The following is a 26,344-nucleotide window of genomic DNA, read 5'->3' on the forward strand; positions in this document are numbered from 1 at the left end:
TAATTATGAACCCTGGCGCGCATCGACTGTATTGCGAACTGACCCTTGCTTCCATTTACAAGCCAACGGTCATGTTCAAGAGTGTTGCTCTTTATTTTATTTACCTGATTTTCATCAGGTTAAACTGAAAAAAAAAGAATGGTAAAGGGCAATAGATATTTAGATTATGCTCAATCGATGTTAATAGTCCAACTAGTTAGCTCTCTCTTTTTAAGCTATGAAAACCTGTAAACGCACTAGAAGCGCACGTGCTTCGAGCTCCGCCACTATCACTTGTGCACCGGTTAAAATTGATACCCGAACACAGCAGTTCACATTGCGCAACCCAAAGTGCATATAATAAAGAGAACGAGAGGCAGAAAGAAAGAGAGCGACAGTGAGAGAGAGAGAGAGAGAGAGAAAGAGAGGTGTATATCGCGGGTCTGCTGAGTCGACTGCGATCGACACATGAGAGTTAACGAGTAAATCGAGGCGCATAAGCTCTGTGCACCACCGGCAGTCGTAAGAGCGCGTAAAAGTGTCTTTGGCGCTTTGGCCAATGATGAGCTTGCCATTTTTTTTTATATTCAACGTTAGCTCGATGTGATTTTATTTCGCTCAGTTCGGTCGTCTCCCCTTTGGCTGCCCACATGCTCTGGCTGTAAAATATATGCATTTTAATTCGATGTAATTTCGGCAGTGTGACTCGTGTTTGTGAGTGTGTGTATGTGTTTTGTGCTTTAATTTTGTCGAATTGCTTTTTGAAGAGGTTGGCCAGTCGCACGGTGTAGTTTGTTGCATACGGTACGGACAACATATCGAAGAAGAACAAAAATATTTTCAGTCATTTTAATTGAGTGCGATTTACACTTAGCAACATGGTAAGTGAAACGAGCTTATTAATTTTGAGTATTCCAAAAACAATCAATTTCATATACTGGGGCATTCATTCTTGACTTGTCTCTTGGAGTATATTTAATTTTACAGTCATACTGTAATGAAGACGTTCATTACTGTTAAATTGAAAATATTATTTAAAACAATTTTTTCTACTTTGCAATATATTAATGATGACACCTGATGGAAAAAATCGACATACTTTGCGTTAAATTTATGTGAAATAAGACGCGGTTACTTTATTTCATGCCACTCGTGTGTTGCTCCTAAAGCGTATAAAATAATTTACATACAATTAACTATTTAAAATGTAAATCAATGTTACCTCAATTCTAGAACTATAATATTGGCTCTGTTATTGTAAAAACACGGTGAAAATTTTTTATTCGAACGATAAAAATGAGCCTACAATTTTTTTGCTCATTTTCATTTTAACAATCAACATGTGCTTAAAAGATTTATTTGAATTTCAAGTTGATTGTGCCCTTTTAAAATCTAAATATTAAATAATAATCTTGGAGAAATGTGATACAGCTCCTTTGAAATACTACAAAAACTGTCGATAACGTGATTGACAAAATAAACTCACTTATGGCTTGTTTAAAGTATAGAAGCGTTGAAAGGTCACTGCATAGTCGCGACAAGAAGCTCCGCGAAAGGCCGTGTACAGTCAAATAATGGAGAAAAAAAATTTACCTTACACGAAACTCATGAAATTCCGTGCACCATTAGATTTTGCGATTAAAAGCGTTCATGAGTTCTTGAAAAAATAATCGTTATAATTGAAAATAAATATCGAGGTTCATATTGGACTATAACGTAATTGAACACATACACACGCACACGGATTTATGCAAATGACATATCATTAATTTAGCAGAAAACCATTGCGTAAATATTAAGCTCGGCGAACGGAGCCGCGCTACCGGAGTGCTGTCATCGTAACACTGTCAATTGGCAGCAAGATATCGTTGAACAACAATTTCACCAAAGAGACGAGTTTTCTCAAACGTTATTTCCGCCACCTTCACTTTCTCGATATTACACACGTTGACTCTCGCTTAACTCACACACACACACACACATACGCACGTTCCTCACACGCTCACATAACCGGCTTCGCACATGTATATAGACGATCTCTTCGGCGGATTTATTCTGCCGCGGATTTTTTCTCATCGATGGTATTCTTATTATTTTTTTCCTCTCCCACCACCTCGTTTTTCGAGCTTCGAAGGCGATTCATTTTTAAGTCGCGATTCCATAGCGTGCAATTTGCGAGAGGAACATTACGTTATACGTGCACACTCGCGTAGCCGCGCATTTAAAGCGCGAGTTTATTGTAATTTATATAGCAACAACGAGCTGCGTCTCGCGAGCACGCGCGCCACGCATATCATTGACAATTGCAATATAATAGAATATAACACACAAACAATACACACACGTGCTCGCGAGTCAAATGGTATTTCGTTGATTGTCAATTTTGTCTCGTGATACACAGGCCGACGTGGTTTTGGATATGAACGAGCTTAACCGGCAGAACAACGACGCCGCCGTGAAGATCGACATCGCCGACATCGATCATGGAGTATGCAGAATCGAGCTGGACCCACCCAAGAACACGGAAGTCATCATGGATCAGATGACCGAAGGTGAGTGAGAGCTTGACTTTTACCTCGAAGAAACACGACCACTAACAGTATTATGCTCGGTTCTATAATATCTACTCTATAAACGCGAATATGACTTCGTTTATAAAATATTTATATTTAGATTTTGAGGTCGGCCAGTTTGAAAAGGCTCTCTCAAGCTGCGCAAAAACAAACCTCGCACACTTGAGAGACATCGTGTATTATTCACGTGTTTATATAGTCCGCCGAGCACGTGTCTCCGTAAATAATTCATCGACTCCGTAATATTTAGAGGATTTAGGTATAAGCGGAGAATAAGTAAATTCGATTCGCAAACTAGTTTCAGCAACTTAACGGATTGAGCATGAACTTGACTCCCTTCAAAGTTGCAAATTAATTTTTAAGTCGTTCGACAATTAAATCTTTTCCCCGCCCGAAGACTATATGCTGAATCGCAGCGCGATAATAAATAATAATAAAAACTCGTATATAATAATTCGATAAGTGCACAGTGGAAAAAAAGAAGAAAAATACAAGCCTGGCGAGCTCGTTCGACATTATCTTGGCATATATACATACGCACTGACCGGAGTCGTAACGTCGCACGGCGAGTTTTTTTTGTTAACATATTCGAAGCGAACACGTGAAATAATCTTGAAACTGCGGTGTGCAGCAGCAGCTTATGTTAATTCACATATATCGCGAGGATCTCCGGCGAGGAGCTCGGCAAGCGGCACAGTGTCATTTTCTGATCGATGAGGGAATGTTATAAACGCGTCGCACCGAACCGCAAGATCGATTATTTCTCATTGTTTTTTACGCACTTTTCCGAAGAAGACAGTCCGACTTCGCACTGCAGTGTAATTAATCTTGTGCCGATAACCATGTATACTTACAAGCCGATTCCTCAGCAACCCAAAGGTATTTTCTGTTCGTTGAATTGTAATGTTGAGCGAGTAATATACGTGTACAGCTGCTTCTGGATATCGATTCGATAATTACATTCTAGTGGTGCTTAAGTGTCATATTCAAAGAAAATGAACGGTAAAATGATCGTTGTATTTTTCATTGTTAAACGAAATACGTATTATAGAATTTATTTGTTGCAAAAAAAGTTCTCAAGGTTACTTATATGCTTTTTTTGTTACGCATCATCAACCTTGATCATTACAGCGTAATTTTCACAATAGATATTACATGGATTTAAAGAATTGTTCTATAGCTTAATTTTTATAATTACTCATAAAATCGATCGAACATTCGTCAAGTATGCGGGTGCCTTCGATCACGTGCTATTAATTGACCTTTTTGCAATTGAGAAATTGAAAAAAAGGTGCAAAAAAACCAGACCACGAGTACGTAAAAAACAGGTTTACCGTCTCGGAGCACAAGGCGTTTAATTTCAAAAAACCACTCAATATTTTCCTCGCTTTTCTTGATTTATAATTAACGAAAAAACAGCCCAAACTCGCTATACTTCCTAAAAAAAGGAGTAATACCGAGGCGGTTTCGATCGCGATAGACAAGCTCGCTCGGTGTTAAACGTAATTTTAATAATATATGATCGTTGGCGAATCGCAGGCAACGATGGCCAATTTTAATAGCCGTCAAACTGCGCAATAATAATATATATCGCACGTGTTCTTGAAAAATCTTGACTATCTATAGACTTTTACACATAACGAGGTATGCGCATTATAATTATAATAATGCGAAGCGTAACGACAATGTATCGACCATCCGATTATGGCATTATAAGTGTCCATCATCGACTATCTACTGTGTAGCAGCGGTAGCAGCTCTCGATGTATACATACAACACGGCGAGTGTGTCGTTCTTACGGCGACGACAACGACGGATCGCTTAATGCACGGCGACGATGCTATTTAAGACCCGAGCGAATTATTTATGAATAGTCTTTTTACCTTCGAGCTTCTCGTTACATTTGACCAGCGCCTTTATATGTTGTGCATGATATATAGGCTCGATTGATTAATTTAACGAGGCGTTGAAGTCTTGGGGGTACCCCCGTGCGCGAAGGGGTCGAGCTGTCAATTGAATATAATAGTTTCACGACTGTGAGCCGTGTGTCGCGACACGCGGCGACTTTTAGTCACTTTCGGCCTCTGTTTCAGGACACGTCGCCCGCAATTTCGACTAATTCCCGTTCGAAATCATTTGACAAAAAAAGAGCAAAACTAACGAAAAATTATCGTGACGCTGTAATCAGCCAAGATGACGGAAACGATCGACGAAAAGGAAGAGAGTCGCAGTAACAAGAGCAGCGGAGAATCCGTCAGAATTCAAGTCGAAGAAGCTAAAATATCTCGCTTCAACGGCTATGGTATCTATTCGAAGTGTATAATTTTGAACTCACGTTATCGCACACTATTTTCACACTTTTGTACCGTAATTTTGGAGAGACCAATTGATCAAAAATCGGTAATTTCGAACGCGAGCTTTTTCGATTTCTTAACGATTTTTAAAACGATTCTACCGTTTGAAAATTCACAATCTTTGCTATCTCGATTTATCCGCAGATAATAGACACAAGTGCGGGCAAAATAACGTGTTTTTATTGGCATCATCGCGAGAGATACATTGCCATAGATACGCGGATAACCGATTAACTCGCACAATATCTATTACTTCGCGACATCTCTCGCATAATCTCAAAACTACTTATATGCCGCTGATGTATTTGAAAAATCACGACGGCATAATTTTTACGACAAATTTGAATCACAAAAGTTGACATATTTAAAAAGTTTAACGCCAACTCTTCGGCGTCGCGTTTATCACGTTTCTTTATCGTCTTGACCTCTCCCTCTCTCTCACACACGCACAATCGCAAAATGATGCCAGTTATAATTAAGCACGATTCATTTTTGCCTTATTATCAGCGTTAATCGCCGATAAAGCACACACGAGTACACATTATACGTGTGTACATCGTACACGCTATACAGCCATACACGCAGCATGAATAATTGCCGGTTTGAGCTCTCATACACACATACATACAACACATCGAACTCGCGAACATTCACATGTACGAAAAATATATGGGCACGCACACGAAGTAGCGGCAACAACAGCAGCAGCAGCAGCTGCGGCTGCGAAGAAATTATCTTTTTCTCTCTGGCTCTTACATTATATACGGTCCGCGCACGAGTCGAGCGTGATCGTGCAACCGCAGCAGCAGCAGCAAAGATCGGCAGCGAACGAAAGACCGAATACGGTATTTTTATATTAAAACTCCGCGATCGAGCAGACGTTTCTCTCGTCTGTACCGAAACGGTCCACTCGTGCGTGTCAGATCGTCGTACCGAATTAATCATATAAATTTGGGAATTGTTATTGTTTTGGTGTCGCGTGCAAAACGACTGTCAGAACCTGTCAGACTCGCAACAGTAAATCTCCTTACAGTGCGTGTGCATGTCAATTTTTAGTGTACGTGATTATTCGTAGCTTCTTCTCGAAGATTAATTAAATATTTTTCTCTGGCTATTCCATTTGTGCATCTTTGATAGAGTAAGTGAATCAATCGTTCATTTTCATATACTCGATTTGTAATGTCGAGCGAATGTCTATTTGTGTCGGCAAAACTTTCCCTTTCAATATTACAACAAAAAAAAAAACGCGATATATTACGACATTCTCTCTCTCTCTCTCTCTCTCTCTCTCACTGCGAGACACACGAGCACTCTTTCGCTTCTCGCTTGACCCATTCATATCATTAATACAGGTATTATCTTTGTGCAACGTCGTTCTATCATTAAAAGAAGAAGAGGTTCGTGTAAAATCATTGACAATTTTTGTTCGAACTCTGCGCTCGATTTCAATCGGGTTTTCGAGAAACTTGCGAAAATCATTTTTAAAGAGTCAGCGGCAGCAGCAGCAGCCTTGGTCTTATACGTCTTTTATAATAAAAATACTTTTCTTTATACGTTCGAGAGTCGCGTGTGTGAGCGCGAATATCCTGACTCTTCCAAGGACATACGTGGCGCTTCATAATATGTATTTTTTCAGATTATCGCTCGGAGATTGTGAGCTATATACCGGCGATGATCCATCGCGGAGGTCTCGAATTTTCGACGCAAATAGATAATAAATTGATTAAAAAATGTCAATATAACTTCGTGTGAAAATTGCATTTTTTTGATCAAAGATTGACCGAATTTTTAACCCCTCCACCGATAGCCCGATCTGTTTATGAATTTTTGACGTATGCTAATCGCCACCACTACATAAGCAGCAGGTCTATAGTCAGTGGGCACCGACTCTGGAATTTGAGTAATTCGCGCGCTATATAGAGGTCTCATCTGTATAGCGTATAATGTAGCTGCATATATAGATCTCCGTCAAAACATGAAACTCTATACCTATACACATGTTCGCGACATGATACTATACATTCTGCTCGAAGGGAGTCGGTGGAGGGGACAAATGACTCGTCTCGTGTGTGCCTGCTGTACCGCTTACACATACACACACTGTTGTAGCACACATGACATATCGCGTAGTTTTGTTTGTTTTTTAATGAGTAAGCTGCGGCTCGATTGGCAATACGAATCACACATTTTTTTTTGTTATTTTTTTGTCTAGTTGTACTCGTGCATAACTTGCAGAAACTCGGATTCATCTTGCTGCAGCTTGATTATGTTCTGAGAAACAAGGAGATATCTATCGTGTAAATTTATCATAAGATTTTTGTTTTGTTTTCATCCAAGTCAAGTGTTCACTTATCTTCGTTACTGCATTTTTAAATGTAATAATTGTTTTGGTTAATATTCTACAAACTTTTCAAATTCTATATTTAGTACTAATATAGTAATTTGCAGTAATTATGATAATGCTCAGTTGAGTGTATTGTTTAAATATAAAATTTGTTGAATTTTGTAAGTTTACTGATTGTAAATGCACTTTTTGAAGGATGATTAGAGAATTTACTTTTATGCAGCTGAAATAAATTTTAATATGATTTAGTCTTAGTTGTTTAATAAATTTTATTATCTTTTTACAGTTCCCATCAACGGCAAAGACATGTCAAACTACGCAGAGGTATGTATCATTTAAACTTTAAAATTTATGCGTTATAGAGAAAGTTCTAATATTATGTTTCAATCATTTATAGATGGTCCAATCTGCTAGGGAGACGTTTTACAGTGGTAAAACTCGCCCAATGGATTTCAGGATTAAGCAAATAAAACAACTAAGAAAAATGATAGAAGAAAACAAATCAGATTTCAGTGGAGCCTTAAGCACAGATCTTAGAAGGGTAATTTCATGTGAATAAAATTTGTCAAAAGTTATTTGGACTTTTATCACAAGATATAATTCTTACAGACTAAGTTTGAAAATTATGTGCTGGAAGTTGATTTCACCATCAATGAATGTACTCACATGCTCCGTCATATTAAAGAGTGGGCAGCTCCTGAAAGAGTAAGAATACTTTTTAGCATTTAAAAGGATTACTTTATTTATTTTAAATGTGGGATATCTATTGCAGCCTTCAAAAACATGGGTCAATTTTTTTGATGATGTAGTTATTCACAAAGAACCTTACGGTGTTGTTTTGGTAATGGGTGCATGGAACTACCCTCTTCAACTAACATTAGCACCAGTTGTTGGTGCAATAGCAGCAGGAAACTGTGTCATCATAAAGCCATCAGAAGTTGCATCTGCTGTTGCCAAATTAATAGCTGATTTAGTTCCAAAATATTTGGACAATGTATGATTCTTGCATTATTATAAAAATGTTACTTAATAGAATCTGAAAGAGATGGTTTTAATATGATAAATGTCACTTTTAGGAATGTTACAAAGTTGTATATGGTGGTGTCCCAGAAACTACTGAACTTCTAAAACAGAAATTTGACTATATTTTTTACACTGGTTCAACAACTGTTGGTCGTATTGTCCGGGAAGCATCCAACAAGTTTCTTACCCCAGTCACATTGGAGTTGGGGGGCAAAAGGTGAGGCTTTTTTTTTTATTAAATCTAATAACTACAAAAATTTGAAGCATACATTCATAACATTATCAAAAATATTCTTTCAGTCCTACCTACATAGATAACACAGCTGATATTCCAATCACAGCTAAGCGTCTTATTTGGGGAAAGTTTATTAATGCTGGGCAAACTTGTATTGCACCTGATTATGTACTTTGTACAAAAGAAGTACAAGATAAAATCATAGAAGAATCCAAACGTGTTATAAAAGAATACTATGGAGAAGATCCAAAAGAAAGTCCAGATCTTTGTCGAATTATCACCACAAAACATTTTCAGTGAGTACCAATCTTAATGTTAACATTATTTTCATCATATCCTATAAAGCCAATTGAAAATATAAATTTTCATATAGACGCTTAGCTGCTTTCTTGTCTAATGGAGAAGTAGCAATTGGTGGAAGAACTGATCCAAGTGAAAAATATATTGAGCCTACATTTCTTATAAATGTTAAGCCAACGGACCCAATTATGCAAGAAGAAATATTTGGACCAATATTACCTTTTATCAATGTGAACAATGCTTATGAAGCAATCAAGTTTATCAATGAGCGGTAAGTTTTAAAAGCTCAAAATGAAAATACATATGAATTTCCTAACAATAGAGTTGAATGGTTTTATTGCTAAGTAAAACTATTAGCAATTTTATTTAAATTTTAATTCAATTATTACACAAAGAAATTTCATTATTAATCAAATTATAAATTTAATAATACAGAGAGAAACCTCTTGTATTATATGCATTTTCAAAGGACTCTGCTGTGCAAAATCTATTCATTAGTCAAACTCAATCTGGTGCTGTTTGCATAAATGATACAATTTTACAATATAGTGGTGAGTTTGCGAATCAAATATTCTCATATACTGTAATGAGAATATTTTTTATGCTCCTTATTGAGCTTTGATCATTAAGTTATTTTCTGATTTCTTTCATTTTTAACTTGCTAATTTTTCTATTTTTCCTTCATACCACTAGATAATTTAATACTTCATTTAATACTTAATTTAATACTTCTTTTCTATACTAAATTTTGTTTATATTGTAAATATTTCTGTAATGACGCTGTACATGCTACATACTGTATATATATATATAATACATACTACATATTATACATATAATCTTTCTCATAGGTACTAAACTTCAGCGTTTAACCATTTTACTCATAATAATTCTTAGAGTAACATCCTGTTATTGTCCTGCCTTTATCAATATTTTCTAATTAACTTGCATGGTTTTCTTGTTCATGTTTACTAGGGATAAACCTTTGATGTTACATATATTTAGCAGCGACAACGAAACCATTAATTTATTTATTAGCAACACATTTTGTGGCAATGTAATCGCTAATGACACAATATTCAATATGACAGGTATTGTTTTGGGCTGTTAATCTCCATTATCATTTAGATAGATTCTTACATCAGTACTTTTAGTACTTACACATGCACAATACATTCGATCAACATAATTAGATCTACATAGTTCTGTACACTTGTATTGTCAATTTGTGTTGTTTTGTATTGTTTGTATTGCTTGTGTAGTTCAATTCTAACAGATATTATAGTATGAAAACATGATCAAGTCCCATTTTTCATCATTAATGATTTTTCGACAGTTGACACTTTGCCATTTGGCGGAGTAGGAATGTCTGGTATGGGTGCATACCATGGCAAATTATCATATGATACATTTGTCCATCCCAAGGGTTGTCTACTGAGAACATTCAACTTCATTGGTGAATTTGTAGGATCGTAAGTACTATAATACAAAATATTATGTCTTACAAACATCGAAAATGATTAACTATATTCGCTCGTTACAGATCGCGTTATCCTCCATATTCGGAGACCAAGTTAAAATTCTTGACAGAAACATTGGCAAAGAGACCTGATATTCCTGGAATAAAGTATTTGCCATATTTGTTGACTTTCGGACTAGGCGTCGCCGTGACGTTTGGCATTAAAGCTATGATGAAGGTACACAAAGGAACACGTTAAATCATCTACTTCATCACTACTCATTTTAATCAGTATCGATTTGATAAAGCACAATTATGTCAAGTTATTAGTATTGGAAAATTTTAACTCATTCATATTGAGGACAGTTTATAGTTCCTAAGAGAGTATATATTTACTAACCCGTGTTACTTTTTTGAAATACACCAGTGTTATTTATGAGATTTTTTTTACCTTATTTATACAAAAAGTTAATTGTTGAGTATTGATATAGATTTATTTGCTTTTGTTATTGGTATCTTATACACCTATGTAAACGCACAACGATGGAGCACAAATTATTAATGCCAATTTTGTATTTTTTTTTCAATAACTGAATAAATAAATAGACTGCGAGTAATATTAGTAGTAATGAGTATTTTATTGTTCAATAAAAATATTTTAACGAGCTATAATGTATCATAAATCATTTCACTTACAAAACCTTTGTACAAAAACTGAAAGTATAATGTATTAATTGATTTTTTCAGGGATCTGACTACGATGAAGAGTCGTAAGATAACGGAATCGATTGAAGCTGGCTTGTGATTGTCTTGAATAAATGCAGTGTACATGACCAAATATGTACGAGCATAAGATACAAACAATTTTAGGGTCCAATTGTGCATTGAGTTAATGTTTGGTTTTCGGATTTTCACGTAAAAACTTCGTGGTTAATTTTAACTTTTAATTTGAATTCGTGATTCTCTTTTATATATCACCTTAATTTTTAAGTTGATAAAATGTTTACACTTTAATTTGTGATTAAGATTATGATAGTCGAGCTTTAATATACCTTTATTTTTAAATATATTTAGAAATTAAAATTTTATGTATGTATAGAGCACTTGAGACGAAATCTTTTTTGGATTATGATTTTAAAGAATCTGCTTCTAAAATAATTATTCATCGAATTGACACGTATTTTCCATCACTAGAAAAATTAATGTTTTAATGTAAAAAATGTTCTGAGATGATATTTTAAACTGGTTATCGTCAAAAATTGTAATGAAATGGCAGATGAAAAATATATTTACATTAATGTTACACAATTGAAAATACTGTTTTATGATTTATTTTATTTCTTCATAAATACCTTTCGTATTATTCATAAAATGAAGAATTTTTCGAATAATTTTATTCGTATTTCAGTGTACTTTTAGTTAAACAAGCATATTCTATTACAATTATTTTACTCTGAAAGTTATTAAATTATTGATTTCTTCTTTTTGTACGTAGTACTTCTCGACTTCCAGAACCGACTCCGACATACTTATGACTTATTAATTGACGCAAAACCGCAATCATTCAAAACTCAAAGCGAGAGCTCAGCGCAAGGAAAGCCGCGCCACAATAACCTTATTATCACGATGAAAATGTACGATTGCGCGATAATATGATATGCCTAATGACGTCAAGGGCGGCACGCGTGTGCGCGCGATATTATACATGCATAATATGCGCACGAAATACAACGTGTGAATCGGAGCCTATATAATGCACACGCCACAGTCAAAGGATGTGTGTGCTGCAGCGCGCGCGCAATGTGTAATGTAATTTCCCCGAAGACACAATGCGGAATTGATAAGCCACGCAGTGGCTGGCGAAGACGTGCTCATCTCGCCAGCTCCTTTGATTATTGTCGCTGATTGCGCGCGGATCGATGATGCGATGGAATTATAAATTCCGGCTTCGCGCTCCTGGCGATGTGCAGTGCAGTTTTTCAAGACCAAAGTGAAAGTCGGCGCTAATAAAGGCAAATTCGAATCATGGCAGGTTGGACGATTTCTTTGATTGTGCATAATTAATTTGTGCTTTTTTTTGTGGGAGGGATGATAGTGTCTTGTGCGAGTGACTCGACGATGAAGTAGCATAAAACGATTTTTTTCGTGCGTGTCGTATCGGTTGAATAATTCCTCAATTATAGAAAACGTCTATTTAGCTTTTTTCAGTATTCAGACTCCTATTCTCAACGAGTAATTAACATTTTTTTTCATTATGATCAGGTTTGAGATACTTGGTTGCGTGTCTGGCTGCATTATCCACGATTGCCACGACATCGGCTCTCGATCCCAACGCGTTTCTGCGCATGGACGCGGTCCTTGCCGATCCGGCCTTATTCCAGACTTATCTGAGCTGCTTTGTGGACGAAGGTGAATGCCCACCCGATGGTCAAATGTTGAAAAGTAAGTTAACCTCGAGAGATCGTTGCATTATATATTATATATACGGTCTCGAGTCCATTCAACTCGCCGGCTATTTTTAATTCGGATTCTCTTTTTACTTTTTCATCGCAGAACTTTTACCCGAGCTCATCGCGACGAGATGCAACAAATGTACCGAGAACGAGAGAAGAACGGCCTGCAACGCCATTATGATGCTGGAGCAGCCTCAGTACGCGAGAGAATGGCAAAAACTTCAGCAGATTTACGATCCTCGTGGCGTCAATTACGCTTATCTCAATAGATTTAAGAGCGCTTGCGCCAGTATGGATTACGCTTGAATTGCCTTTGACGCTAAGTGGAAACAATCGATTTTGTAAATGATCCAATAGTTGAAATTATTGAAATTAAAACATCGATAAAACCCTAGCTCTTGAGTTTTGTTGATTTTTTAAAAATATTTAAGGGATATAAACGAGCAACCGACGCTCCAAGTATAAAGAGATAATATATCATTCACGAAGTCGTACAAATGATTTTCCCATCAATTAACTTCATTAAAAATCTCGCGTTATTATAATTGCATGTAAATGCGGGTGACTCGGACACGTATCTCCGCATCTGACTGCCAAGTCTTCTGATTATTCCTAGCTAATTTCTTTTTCTTATTTTTTACAATCGTAAAGTCATTAAGGAGGAAAATGTTTGCATCCAATGTTTTTTCAGTTACACTATTTGAAGTTTTTCTTTACTGAAGGTTTTAACGAGCTGTTGATTTATTTACTTTCCTGTTTCTTATTTATGTACAATATAAAATAAGATGCTGATTTTTTTGGTATAGTTTTTACAAGCATAATTTAATTTTTAGCTCGTTTTTTTCCCGAATCCTCAATTGCTTTGGTGAGAGCCAATCTCCACTTCTCTGGCTCTTTCTCCGTGTAGTAGAGTACTAATTTTTCAAAAGCTTCTTTTTGCTTCTCCGTGCACTTTTTGCATTTCGTTACGAGAGCCTCTGGGAAATGATCTGCAATTGCAATTTTTTTACAAATTATTAATTAATTCAAATAACAGTCAATTTTAAAGATTTTTCAAATAAAAAACTCTATGCTATAAAAAATACAAGAATTAACATTTACCATACATTATTTAAACCATTTTTTTTAATTCTTACTTAGTATTTATCCGACTAAAAATTTGAGTAACTAAGAAAAAAAAATGAATATGAATTAATTTTTAAAATTGACATTAGAATTATTTAAAACTATAAATAATACAGCGTAAACCTGCTAGTACCCAACCGCGACTTTAGTGTCGGAACAGTGTCCAAAAGTTGTCGGATCGTTTGAAATAATTAATACTTTACTTAAAACAACATTTCAATTGATTGCAGATTTAACATAAAAGCATGCATTACAATTAAAGTAACCGTTACTGAATTTTATTTATTTACTTTTAATGAAATTTTTGTTAAAATTTGATTTATAAGACTGATCTCCACTTTTTTTACATGAACTGTACAAAAAAGTAGGAAAATTCATTCATACACATTATTTCTTATGCACATTCCATTATTTAATTCCACAATCACATCATCCGCTTTTATTAAAAATTAATGTTATATATGAAAATTCAATCATAATTCAATGCAGCATTTACTGCTTGATGGCGAGCACTTTCATCTGTTAATCTGCTAGTACCCAAGTAAAAGCTACTACACGAGTCAGAGCACAGCTTTAGATGAATCTTATATTTAATTCAATGGAAAATCTATGTAAAACGAATCAAGAAAAGTCTTCATATCTATTTCAAATCACATTAATTTCAACATAAATAATATGTTTAACATTGTAAATTATTGAAATAAATACGTGAATCACTTACAATCATAGTACTTATATTATCAACAAATAAAATTATTAATAATTCTTGCATTAATTGTGCAAAATGCCAAACATGTTTTATACTTCAAATGCCCAAGAAACATGTTGACATTTGTAGTTCATGTAGTTCATGTACATAAAACTTGTGCAAATGCATTTAGGTTTTTGTATACAAAATATACACTTAAAAACAGAAAGATAAGATACTGATTATTGCACAAATATTATGCACATTTTCATTGTGCATATAAATACACTTGCACAAGTTTCATGAGAGTTTTTATTGAGCTTATTCGCTCACAAAATTTACGAAAGAGGCACGAGCTACACCAGCGAGTGGATTAAGCACACATTAGCGGACTATTTTCCGCACAATGTGCGCAAAATCCAAGGCACATGTAGTTTGATAAAATAAATATTCGCTCTCGGCTAAATTTAGCGAGGTTTAGCTATTAAATTAAATGTTCATTACAACTAAAAAATGTTTAAAATGTATCGACATAGAATTACCTCGGAAAAACTTAGCATCGGCCGTGAGGCACGGGGCGTAATCGAGGAAACAATTGAAGTACTGATTTCTGATGCGCTCGTTGCTCAAGATATTGTCGACGTCGATATAGTCATACTTGTCGGAGTACTTTTCTTCGTCAGCCAGGCATCCGGCGACCAGCGTGCACAGCACCAAAGCCAAAACAAACCTATTCGCCATTATTTTCTATAAAAAGTTTGCCTCGCTGAACTGCAGAATTCGTGTGTATCCCACAAAAAGCCGCCGCCGCTACTACTGCTGCTTCCGCGATCGATACCGATTAAATCGGATGTACACGCGAGTCACGTTCGCGCTCGTTTGTCTCGAACTTACCGATCATCGCGCTGTCTTATATATATACAAAGCAAGATCGAAAAAACCGGCTCCCGAGAAATTAACTTTTTTTACTCTCTTTTTCCTCGTCGCGAAATTCGTATTCCTTGTATACATGCGCGCGAGCGGTATAGTTCTCCCCCGGTCGCGACGAGAGATGGAACGGATGACGTTTCGGTGCGTATGCGTGCCGCCGTCGCGGCTTATTGACGAAACGAAGGACAAGAGGGGTAACAGCTCGTCTCTCTCTCTCTCGTGCGTCGCGATCAGCTCGCGACGTACCGATTCACGCGTGCACCATTCGATACGTGGTTCAGGGGCAACCGGTTCACTGGCTCCGCCGCAGCGTGTTCAAGCATTAAGTATATGGTCATAAAAGATTCATAGTCACGGAAGGAAGTTTTCAACCCACGCCAGTTTATTTATTTCCTTGTTCGACCGTTTTTTTTTCTGTTTTTTTACCGAATAGGTCTAAACCAATTAGGTCCATGAAAACGTTCCTGCAGATGTAGCGATTTTTCAATTCATCCTCGCAGCCGATTGTCCAGAAACCATTTATCAAATTTCTTTAGGTGTCTTTTTTGCCACAGCCGCACGTTGCTCGTGTAAAAACATTTTTATTTCACTAAAAATTTTTTTCTTAAGAATCGGATTAATACGAAGAGACAAGTGCGTACACAAAAACATTCTAGACGCATTGAATTATTAGGAGATCACAATCGTAATTCTACTGTCGGCTAAAGTAACAATTTGCAGCGTTAGTCATAATTTTTGTCGTCAAAAGTTGAAATTCAAATGTATATTAGTTTCAGACTTGAACGACTCTAGTAAACGATGTTCGTTCGTGTTTTCATTTTTTCTTAAGCTTGGTTGCATAAGATGTATATACTTTTAATAACCCAAATTAAATGCTTTGAGAAGGTCATTCTCTATATAGTTTTTTCTAATTTTCGTAGATGATGTCATTTTACTAAGGTACGATTCATGATACATTTTAGAATAGTTTGCCCTTCGAATTGTTCAAATCCCTTGGTATTATTTCGAATTAATCCTCTCGACCGATTTGATCATTTACACAAAAGCCCGAGTGTGCAGCACAAACATCTCGAGGCCAATCGCGATGAATGTATAATATTTCATATCAGCGCTCCGTAATAGCTCCCTGATTATCTTGTGCTAAACAGTAGTTAACTTGCATGTGCGTATCCACAACGAATCATCAAATTTCATGACATTAAATCAAGCAAAGTACCATGACACAGTCTACATATACTCCCGACGCAGAGTCGAGATTTTCAAAAGTTCGCGTTTAATGTCTCGAGAACGACAGCGAGCATAAAGCAAAAAAAAAAATACGCAGTGAACGAGAAAAGTGAGAACGTTGAGAGAAAAAAATAAGAAAAAAGAAAATGGAGAGGAAATCAGTTTTATCGATTATCCTCGTTGTTTTTATTTGTGCCGTGCACACGAGAGCCGACGAAGATTCTCGTGAATGGATACTGTATCCAACGACCCACGACGACTTCGACATCAACGCATTGCTAAGCAGCGAGCAAGACCGTAACAGCTGGTACGACTGTTTCATGCATAAAAGTGACTGTCCATCGGACGCGGCCAAGTTTTTCAAGGGTAAATTATTCCTTCCTTCTCTCGGTTGGTTTTCTTCCGAAATCAAATACAGGGAATAATTTTTTGTTGCTTCGACTTACAGAGAGACTGTCCGAAGCCGTCATGACGTCTTGCAAGTTTTGCACCGAGAAGCAGTTGCAAATTTTCCAGAAGTTCGTTCTGTGGTATGCGCAAAACGACCCGACGGCTTACGGCGTGCTATTGCACCAAATGATGGCAGAAGCTGAACATAAGGGCATCGATACGATCATGTAGAGAAATGTTCCTCGGGTCTAATCGTTCAAATGAATTAGACTAAAGTATTAATAATCTTAAAAATTTTCATATCGATTATCGAAGTCCTTGATGCGATGTATGAATACTTTTAATTTTTTTATTTATTTTATAAATTAGAATATATTATAAATATCTCAGTCAGTATAATCAGTATAATCGTATAAAAATGCAGGAAGTAATTGTATTAGATATCATTCATCAAAATTGTACCATCTTTTTGCTCTTTTTGTACCATAAGTTTTGCGTTTTTTCAGCCCTTATTTTCAACAGATGTAAATGCGAAAAGTAAAATGTAAATAATTAATAAGACACGGATAAATAAAAGCTCACAACGATGTAAATAAATCGTTTTATTTTTACGAATTATTCATGCATCTGATTTGAAAATAGATATAATACACTATAGAGGATAAAAGCTCATTACATTTCGATGGCAATCGTAAACATAATGACTATACTCGTTTAAAAATATTATCATTAGTAACAAAATAACCTTAGAAATAACTAATATTTTCCTCAAAATATTGATCTCAATGTTGTGCACTTATCAAAGTTTTTTTTTATTTACGTTGAAAATGATTTTTTAAGGTGAACCAAATAATACTCAATCAAGGTAAGGTAAATAATAGTAAATATTTTCAAAATTAGTGATCCGCTCTTGCATCGTAAATTCAATGTTTTAAAAAAAATTACAGTTAACATTTTTTCATTCAAAATAATTGAATTTCGTTGAGCTTAATTAAAATACAAAGTGTTTAAAGCAGCCACTAACGAATCTAGTCAAGCATAGATACCGATCGTGTTTGCTAAAAAAAACTTATTACATATGTAGGCATCAATTACCCATCGAAGAAAAAAGTGTTACGTCGTTGCTTATAATTTCTAATCGATGCAAATATCTCAGACAAAGATTAAAATTTGTGTGGGATAATCTGACATCGGCACTACAGAGAGAATCATGCAGAAATTTCGAAATAGCAATTAGTATCAAACCGAAATACTGCGTTAAAAAGTTTATAAGCTGTTTAAATTATGGCATTAAACATTTTTGTCAGCGCAGTCATCGATAATTGTCGGACTTTAAAGTCATTTAAGCCGTATGTTTACCAAGGTATAGGAGCTTGAATAAATAAGATACTGCACATGTTTGTTCAGGAGAACCATAGTTATGAAAATTTTCTGTTGATGATAGAGCCAATACCTGCAATTTCTGACTATCTTCATGATTTTATACCAAGCAAAAGCATCGATTCTCCCTTGCATGAGTCATGAATCTATCAATGACGATTTATCTTCTAGCACAGTTGGACTAGTTGACATTTAAGAAAAAAAGGATTACATCACCAATTACACGTCGTGTTAACGTTTTTTTTCTTAGTCGACCTATAAAAAAATGTTGAATGAGTAATTCGTTATAAACTACGGTGTTACGTTAAAAAAAGGACATTTCTCCCGTGGTGGAGGAATATTTTTCGTGCAAAATTTCCGACACATATTAAAACAGCCATCACGAGCCGCATGATGATAACGAGGCAATTCTTCATACTTTATGTTTTTGCGACAATCTCTAGCAAGGCCAAGGAAATCGATATTCAATTCGCCGACGACTATTACAAAGACAAAGACATACGCACGATTGTCGCCTTTGGATGCTGGAGTCCGGAAGGTAGGCGCTTTTTTCCATCGTTACTCGAATGAAATATTGACGCTTATTTACGTCGTTAGAATCCATCCGAGTTTTCCGGAAAATATCATCGCAAAATACTAGTTTATTATTGCTCGGCATTACTAATGGCCTGAATATGAAAGCAATTTTGAAGGTGAACTATTACAAACTCGGCGTTTTCCTCGATTTAGACTGTCCGGAAAGCGAAATCATTTTAGATCAGGTACATAAATAATATCGTGCCGCAGGTTCGACTCAATAAAACGTTAAGCAAAAAAAAGGTAAATTATGAATTTTTCTTCAAACAAAGTTTATCGACGAGAAGCTGCCCTTCAATGAGTCGTTCTTCTGGCTACTAAAAATATCTCGTAGTGCAGAAGACGACGACTATAACGACCGCAAGTTAATGCCCGTGGACACGCTCGAGCGGTTGCCCCTCAGCGTAAATGCCGAATTAACACTTGCGGTGCGCGAGCAAGACCACTTTGAGCTTTACGACGTGTATAATCCGAGCTACAGGCACGGCGGAAAGTTAAACGTCACGAGAATGGGAGCTTGGGACATTGAGAGCGGTATGCATAATGAACTGACGCAATACAAGTACAAAAGACGCGGCAATTTGCATGGAATGTATTTGAATTTTTCCATTGTCGTGAGTTCTCTTTTTTGGTCTTTGTGCATCGATGTGTGTGTCTGTGCGATTCGTCGGGAATAAAAATTTTCGGAATCGCGAGGCGACAATCGAGACAGAGAGGCTGAATTTTCAATTTTTTTGCTGCAGGTTGATTTTCCACCGAAAGCAGTGGATATGGCGACTTATTTAATGGAACCCATCGACAGACATTTAGATACGATGCATCGTTACAATTATGCTTTGATTTTGTACCTCAAAGATTACTACAATTTTACGTAATACTTGATTTCTGTACAATTGATTCATTAATTTCCCAGGAATTTTCATAATTTAAATGTTTAGAATAAACCTGATGCGCGGCGAAACATGGGGTTACCTCATAAATGGTACTTTTAATGGCATCGTAGGAGATATGCTGAAGGGTATCGTAGATATTGGAGCCTCCCCATTCCAATTTAAACCCGAAAGATTAGACGTGATGGATTACACTGTACAAGGGTACATGGCAAGGTACGACTCATTTCACTTAATCTTAACCAATATTGTTCTAATATGGCATACTCATGATAAACGAGCAGAGCAGTCATCATATTTAGGCATCCAGAGCGGCAGGAACTGAGCAATAGTTTTTTCGAGCCATTCTCACGGAGCGTTTGGATCTTAACCGTCATCATCGGGTTGTTGAATTGGCTTTTAATGTACGTGACAATTAGATTCGAAAAACACTTTCTGCGTCACGACGAAACTTCGAGTCTGTACACAAAAACCGAATCCGAGACGTTTCTCATAACTACCGCGGCAATTTGTCAACAAGGTGCGCAAAATTTACGCGACTGAATGTTTAAGCCTGAAATGCAATTTATGCCATTCAACAGGATTGAGCGACACTCCTCAAGTGTATTCTGGGAGGATCGTATACGTGTCTCTATTTCTATGGGCTCTGCTGCTTTATCAATTTTATTCCGCCAGCATAGTCGGCTCGCTTCTCGCTGAAAAACCTCGATTCATTAAAACCATCAAAGATCTTACTTACAGCAATCTTGAAGTCGGAATTGAAAACATGCCCTACAATCACGACTTTTTTCGGGTACTGTATAATTAAATTTACCTCTCATCGAAAATATCGTCTTGAAAAGAATTCGAGAAGCCCGTGCAATATGCTCTAATTCATTTGGACAGACGACTACCGACAAAACTATCATCGAGCTTTTCAACCGTAAAATTGCTTTAAACAAGAAGCGAAAGAAGTACCCCTATTACACGGCAGAGGAGGGTCTGAAAAAAGTCCAAGCCGGAGGGTTTGCGTTCCAAGTCGATCTAGCGACGGCGTATAAATTCATAACCGTAAGCAACGGAATTTCATTGAACATTTCGGTTATGTAGCGCATAATTCATACAATTAAAAAATTATGAAACATGAAAAAAAGAAGTAGATCATGGTGATTGATAGCGTTGCATAATGTTTTAAGGAAACTTTTAATGAAAATGAAATATGCGATTTGCACGAGATACAACTATTTGAACCCAAACACACGGCTACTTGCACCAGTAAGCATTCACCTTTCAAAAAAATGGTGACTTATGGGTAAGCTTTTGTTTTAGAAAAAAAAATCGTCGAGTAAAGCGAAAATTTTTTTACTCAGGTTACGTCAAGTCGTGGAGCATGGGATGACGCGTCGTTTAGAGAAAATTTGGAAGCACAGGCAACCCGAGTGCCCGGAAAGTCACAATTCAACTCCAACCCCGGTGAACCTCAATCAATTTAGTCCGGCATTAGTAATGCTCAGTGCTGCCATTGCTATAGCAATATTCATTATGCTCGTTGAAAATATCGTTCGGAAGTACGCCTATCGGCTGAATTCTTCAATTTTGGTACTTGAAGATTGAATGGAGATGACACTTTATTAATAAATCTTCACTGTGTCAATTAGTAAAAATTGACAGGATACGCATTAAAAAAATGTTATGATATTTTGTTTTTATTCCGCAGTTCAAAATTATGCATGTATAAAATTTACCAGTTTATAAACTCCTAGTAGGTGATGTCTCCACCAACACTCAAAATCATACTACTGCATAAGTTAAGGGGCTTCAATTTTTGCCATGCAAATGAACAATATCGAATTATCATAATTTTTTAACAAAAATACAGTGTATTATCATTGCTTCATTTTCAATATAAATAAGCTCACATCAAAGGGATAAAGCATTGGGTGAAGGTTTAAATTTTCAATAAGCAGTTCTATACATGCGCAATTCATAAATCACCTTACCGGTCACTTAATGGTCATTTGCATATTTAGCTCGGTATTATTATGAATACATGTCCCAAGTAATGACTATAATTCACTACTTCGTACCCTTTTCATCCTTTCTCTTACCCTTTATCATTCGTATTTCCGATATGCCCGTAGTTCTATCCGAGTGGGATACCCTAAATTAATAAAAGAGCTACTAAGTTCTCGCTATGCAATTTACATAATGCATATGAGTAGAGAAAATTAGACATTCAAATCAAAGTGCTGTACAACTTTATCGAGTGATATTTATCGACAAGAAATATAATATAAGATAATATCAAGAAGGCATCCAATAACTCTTATTTCCTATAGGTCGATGCAGAGAAAGCAAATAAATGTTTATTTAAACTTCAATTATGACCAATGTTTTAAAACAACTAGTTTTATATTATTTTATTGTAGTTTTGAAAAAATGCTCAAGTTATACGATTCTTCATCCAGATTTTGTTATAGAATATTTTCAAGGGAGAAATATTGAACAAATTGTAGTGTTTGCTTGTTGGGCCAATTACGGTAAAAATTATTCAATTTAGCTATAACATTCTTTCTCATTAAATGCTTTATGTAATAGATGTATTCAATCATCTGCGGGGTGTTCAGAAAGGAAATAAAAGAGTTTCATACAATGAAATTCAAGATGATATGAGAATGGATAAAATTTTAAATGTTAACTACTATAAAATTGGAGTGATTCTTGATTTGGACTGTGATGGAGGTTTGAATACTTTCAATCAGGTAAAAGTATTTTCACATCAAATTTACAGGTTAAATATTTGCTGTTTTTATTGTAATTTTTTAATTCTTCACGAGTAGTTTTCTTCTGCTCGTTTATCATTCAACGAATCTTACAACTGGTTGGCGGTTACTGCAGCCTCAGAAGTACCGATAAAACAATTAGAAAATTTACCTCTCACCATCGAATCCGAACTGAGTGTGGCACTTGTGGGTTCATCTAGTTATGTTCTCTACGATGTATATAATCATGCTTATCGTCATGGTGGATTAATCAATGTTACTTCGCTGGGTCATTGGGATGCCTCTGAGGGTCTAAAAAACCAATTAACGCAGTATAAATATACGAGAAGACAGAATTTTCATGGAATACCATTAAATTTTTCTTATGTCGTAAGTATTTTGTTTTATCTTCAATGAAGTTATTAATAGTGTTACTAATAAATACTTAGAAATTAGTTTTAGTATATAAACGGGATGTTTCTATCTGAAATCTATTTTTACTGAGTTATTTACGTATAGTTAATACTGTTGACACGAATTCGAGAGATTTAAAAATTGTTAGTTTTCTAAATATAGAAGAAAATTGTAAGTTTCCTGGTAAAAAACTGAACTTTTAGAGTATTAATGAGCCATTTTTTTTGTTTATGGGCTATATTAAATGACTAAAATGGCGAATTTGTCGATAAATAGTCGAAAAAATTAAACTGTACATTAAAATATTGCTTAAAAATGGCAAAAGAAGGAGTACCTACGTCACGCGGGGTTCCCAGGCGGTCACCCATCCAAGTACTAACCGCGCTCAACTTTGCTTATATTCGGAGATCGGACGAGAACCGTAGTTTTCAAAGTGATATGGACGTAGACATTACATGTGATTTAGAGCAAAAACTAATGTTTGGAGTAAATTTAATTTTTCCTATTAGATTTTTATCCCATCTTGAGGTCTGCAGTGGCTACTTATAAATAGTCCATAATAATTATGAAATGATTAATTAATTATTTACAGCTTATTAATAAACCTGAACCTGACCTGGATACTTACTTATCGACTCCTATTAATCCTCACTTGGATACTATGATACGATTTCATTATGCATTAATCATGCAACTGAAGGATTTTTACAATTTTAGGTGACAATTTAAGACTATTCCAGTTCTTCAATAAACCGTGAAATTTGACAATACTTGTGATTATTTTTAGCATCCATCTTACTAAAGCAAAAACTTGGGGATATCTTATCAATGGATCCTTCACTGGAATCCTTGGTGAAATGATTAATGGCACAGTTGACATAAGTGTAGCTCCTTTTCAATATAAAATGGAACGACTTGATGCTTGTGAACATACTGTAGAAACTTATGTTGTCAAGTAATGAATTTAATTTTTTCATAAAATTCATCACTCTAATAAGTCGGCATTTTGTAGACCTTGGCTGATATTTCGTCACCCTAAAAAGAGTAATCTGAGGAATCCATTTTTAAAACCGTTCCGCCCAAATGTTTGGTGGTTAACATTGGCAGTTAGTATAACCTGTTGGGGTGTATTACTGATAATTGTCAAACTTGAAATTCATTACAAAGGAAAACGAGAACAATCTCTTTACACCGATGCTCCTTCAGAAACTGCACTTATCACTTTTGCAGCTGTTTCGCAACAAGGTTTGCCTTGTCAATAGAAAATAATCAAAAATTATTTATGAATGTTATATAATTACGTCATAGGCCTAAGCGATGGACCGAAAGTATTTTCTGGACGTATAGTATTTATCACCCTTTTTTTATGGGCCTTAATGATGTATCAATTTTATTCTGCAAGTATCGTTGGTTCACTTTTAGCACCACCTGCTAGATTCATAAAAAACATGAGAGATCTAGCAAACAGTGATTTACAAGTAGAATCTGAAGAAACTCCCTATATACATGATTATTTCAAAGTAAGTTGTATTATTTGAATTTAATTAACCTTTTTACATTATTCATTTAGTTTTTGAATCTTTTTTTATATTGAAGACGACCATTGATCCAAATGGAATATATTTATGGGAGAAAAAACTCAAGCCAAGTCCTAAAAAAAAGACTTGGACAACAACAGCGAAGGAAGGCTTAGAGCGCGTGAAAAAAGGTGGCTGGGCACTTTTTATTGATAGTGCTACTGCTTATAAAATTATCGAGGATACTTTCACGCAATCTGAGATTTGCGATCTAGCGGAGGTCGAACTTGTGTCTCCAAGATATGTTACAATAGTAACTAGTAAACGTTCTCCATTCAAGAAAATGGTTATCTATGGGTGAGTATGAAAAAGTATTCAATTTCTACTGAACCACCGCAATTACTGACCACAGTCCCGAGAAAAGTGGATAATTTAACTTTGTTAATATTATTCAATTCTCCTTGCCTGTGACATCATAAATATGTTCTTAAAGTTCAAACATAATGTTTTATCTACTAAAAAAATTCTTTTTAACTTCAGCTTACGTAAAATGGTGGAATCTGGAATAACATCTCGCTTGACAAACATCTGGAAACATCGCCGTCCTGCATGTCCTGAAAGTCATCGTTCAAAACCAGTACCCGTAGGAATGCAAGAGTTTAGTCCAGCTATCTTCATGATCGCGGGTGGTTTGATCTTGGCAACTTGTGTGATGCTGTCTGAAATTTTGACTTCTATGCGTCATAATAGCAGTCAAAAGTTTTTTTGTTGTAATAATGCGAAGTTTGAAGAAACATCTGAAGATACTGAATCTAATCTATCAGTGTAAAATAAAAATTTCAATATAAGTCGTTACTTCTGCAGTTAATAATTCCTTGAAATTGTTTTCTTTTGTCAGTGTAAGATAAAATTTACATCTTCAATAAATTAGAATAGTTGGCTTCGTGATTTTTGCGACGCTTGAAACAATTTCATAAAATCAATTTTACGATGCTTGTTAAAATACGCCATGAATACTCAAGAGCACAAAATATATAATTTCATCAAAATAGCCCGTCGTAGAAACAATCGACAAGTGGTTAAACATGTACTTAATTTAAATGCTGCCTTGAGTAGAGTAAAAAAGAAGGCAACTAGATTGGTACGATAATTTCGAAGAATGCGTAAGAGGGAAAAAAGTACCAACTAACTGTCTCACTATTGTAGTAATCTATAAAAATGAGAGATTGGTAGAAGCTAATTCATTGACAAATAAGAAAAATTTTGATCATGAAAGTTACCTTGCAAATTTTATTAATTTTTTTGTTTTTTTTAATACCAAAAATTATATGCTATATTCCAAATTCTGAATTTGTAAGTAAATATTTTTCAAATCAACAAGTAACACAAATAGTTATAATAGCTTGTTGGCATGATGAAGGTATGTTTTAAGTTAATAATTTGAAAAATGAATAAATGAATATCTTTTTTATTTATTAGAAAGAGTAAATTTTTTGAAACAACTCATGAATGATGATATCAAAGTTTCGTATTTTCAAGAAAATATTACAAATCCGTTAATCGAAAAAGTTTTGAAAGTAAACTATTACAGACTTGGTATTTTAATGGATTTCGACTGCAAAAACAGTGAAAATTTTATGAAAAATGTGAGATTTTATTTTACTTTCATCAAGAATTTTGAAAACTTATAGACGTATCTTAATTTTAAAGTTTGTCAATTATCGTTTACCGTATAACGAATCCTA

General features: G+C 35.4%; 5 protein-coding genes and 1 pseudogene across 14 annotated transcripts; 4 read left to right on the top strand and 2 right to left on the bottom strand.

Moving 5' to 3' along the window:
* The first annotated feature begins 495 nt into the window (after positions 1-495).
* Positions 496-11,583, top strand: LOC106660199 (aldehyde dehydrogenase, dimeric NADP-preferring). 10 transcript variants are annotated; one of them, XM_014383093.2, is made up of 13 exons: positions 496-860; positions 2,381-2,531; positions 7,538-7,575; positions 7,649-7,792; positions 7,861-7,956; positions 8,024-8,245; positions 8,328-8,491; positions 8,575-8,805; positions 8,883-9,080; positions 9,245-9,360; positions 10,146-10,281; positions 10,353-10,506; positions 11,016-11,102. In XM_014383093.2, the coding sequence occupies exons 1-13, from the start codon at positions 858-860 to the stop codon at positions 11,040-11,042; spliced, it is 1,680 nt and encodes a 559-aa protein (XP_014238579.1). In that variant the 5' UTR covers positions 496-857; the 3' UTR covers positions 11,043-11,102. The 10 variants fall into 10 exon arrangements, with proteins under 10 accessions (XP_014238579.1, XP_023316774.1, XP_014238581.1 ...); XM_023461006.1 differs by lacking the exon at positions 496-860 and adding an exon at positions 1,955-2,060; XM_014383095.2 differs by lacking the exons at positions 496-860; positions 2,381-2,531 and adding exons at positions 2,841-3,431; positions 4,647-4,855.
* Positions 11,584-11,920: 337 nt separating this feature from the next.
* On the top strand, positions 11,921-13,115 carry LOC106660215 (ejaculatory bulb-specific protein 3-like). Its single transcript, XM_014383132.2, has 3 exons — positions 11,921-12,300; positions 12,531-12,710; positions 12,822-13,115. The coding sequence occupies exons 1-3, from the start codon at positions 12,294-12,296 to the stop codon at positions 13,025-13,027; spliced, it is 393 nt and encodes a 130-aa protein (XP_014238618.1). The 5' UTR covers positions 11,921-12,293; the 3' UTR covers positions 13,028-13,115.
* Positions 13,116-13,427: 312 nt separating this feature from the next.
* On the bottom strand, positions 13,428-15,446 carry LOC106660216 (ejaculatory bulb-specific protein 3-like). The gene is made up of 2 exons (XM_014383133.2): positions 15,077-15,446; positions 13,428-13,710 (listed from the first exon to the last, which is right to left on the bottom strand). Exons 1-2 carry the CDS (start codon positions 15,273-15,275, stop codon positions 13,544-13,546), a joined length of 366 nt encoding a protein of 121 aa, XP_014238619.1. The 5' UTR covers positions 15,276-15,446; the 3' UTR covers positions 13,428-13,543.
* A 959-nt stretch (positions 15,447-16,405) lies between these two features.
* Positions 16,406-17,674, top strand: LOC106660136. Its single transcript, XM_014382985.2, has 2 exons — positions 16,406-17,057; positions 17,140-17,674. The coding sequence occupies exons 1-2, from the start codon at positions 16,838-16,840 to the stop codon at positions 17,310-17,312; spliced, it is 393 nt and encodes a 130-aa protein (XP_014238471.1). The 5' UTR covers positions 16,406-16,837; the 3' UTR covers positions 17,313-17,674.
* A 946-nt stretch (positions 17,675-18,620) lies between these two features.
* LOC106660010 lies at positions 18,621-25,428 on the top strand. Its single transcript, XM_014382822.2, has 19 exons — positions 18,621-18,999; positions 19,059-19,222; positions 19,310-19,651; positions 19,781-19,908; positions 19,976-20,143; positions 20,212-20,447; positions 20,509-20,720; positions 20,813-20,977; positions 21,103-21,218; positions 21,277-21,505; positions 22,287-22,446; positions 22,505-22,668; positions 22,747-23,058; positions 23,675-23,799; positions 23,870-24,037; positions 24,095-24,327; positions 24,391-24,602; positions 24,679-24,956; positions 25,140-25,428. The coding sequence occupies exons 1-19, from the start codon at positions 18,852-18,854 to the stop codon at positions 25,426-25,428; spliced, it is 3,849 nt and encodes a 1,282-aa protein (XP_014238308.1). The 5' UTR covers positions 18,621-18,851.
* LOC111694146 lies at positions 23,414-23,532 on the bottom strand (annotated as a pseudogene).
* Positions 25,429-26,344: the final 916 nt, after the last annotated feature.

The sequence above is a fragment of the Trichogramma pretiosum genome, unplaced genomic scaffold (genome assembly GCF_000599845.2).
Source record: "Trichogramma pretiosum strain Unisexual culture from Peru unplaced genomic scaffold, Tpre_2.0 scaffold18, whole genome shotgun sequence".
Lineage (NCBI taxonomy): Eukaryota > Metazoa > Arthropoda > Insecta > Hymenoptera > Trichogrammatidae > Trichogramma > Trichogramma pretiosum.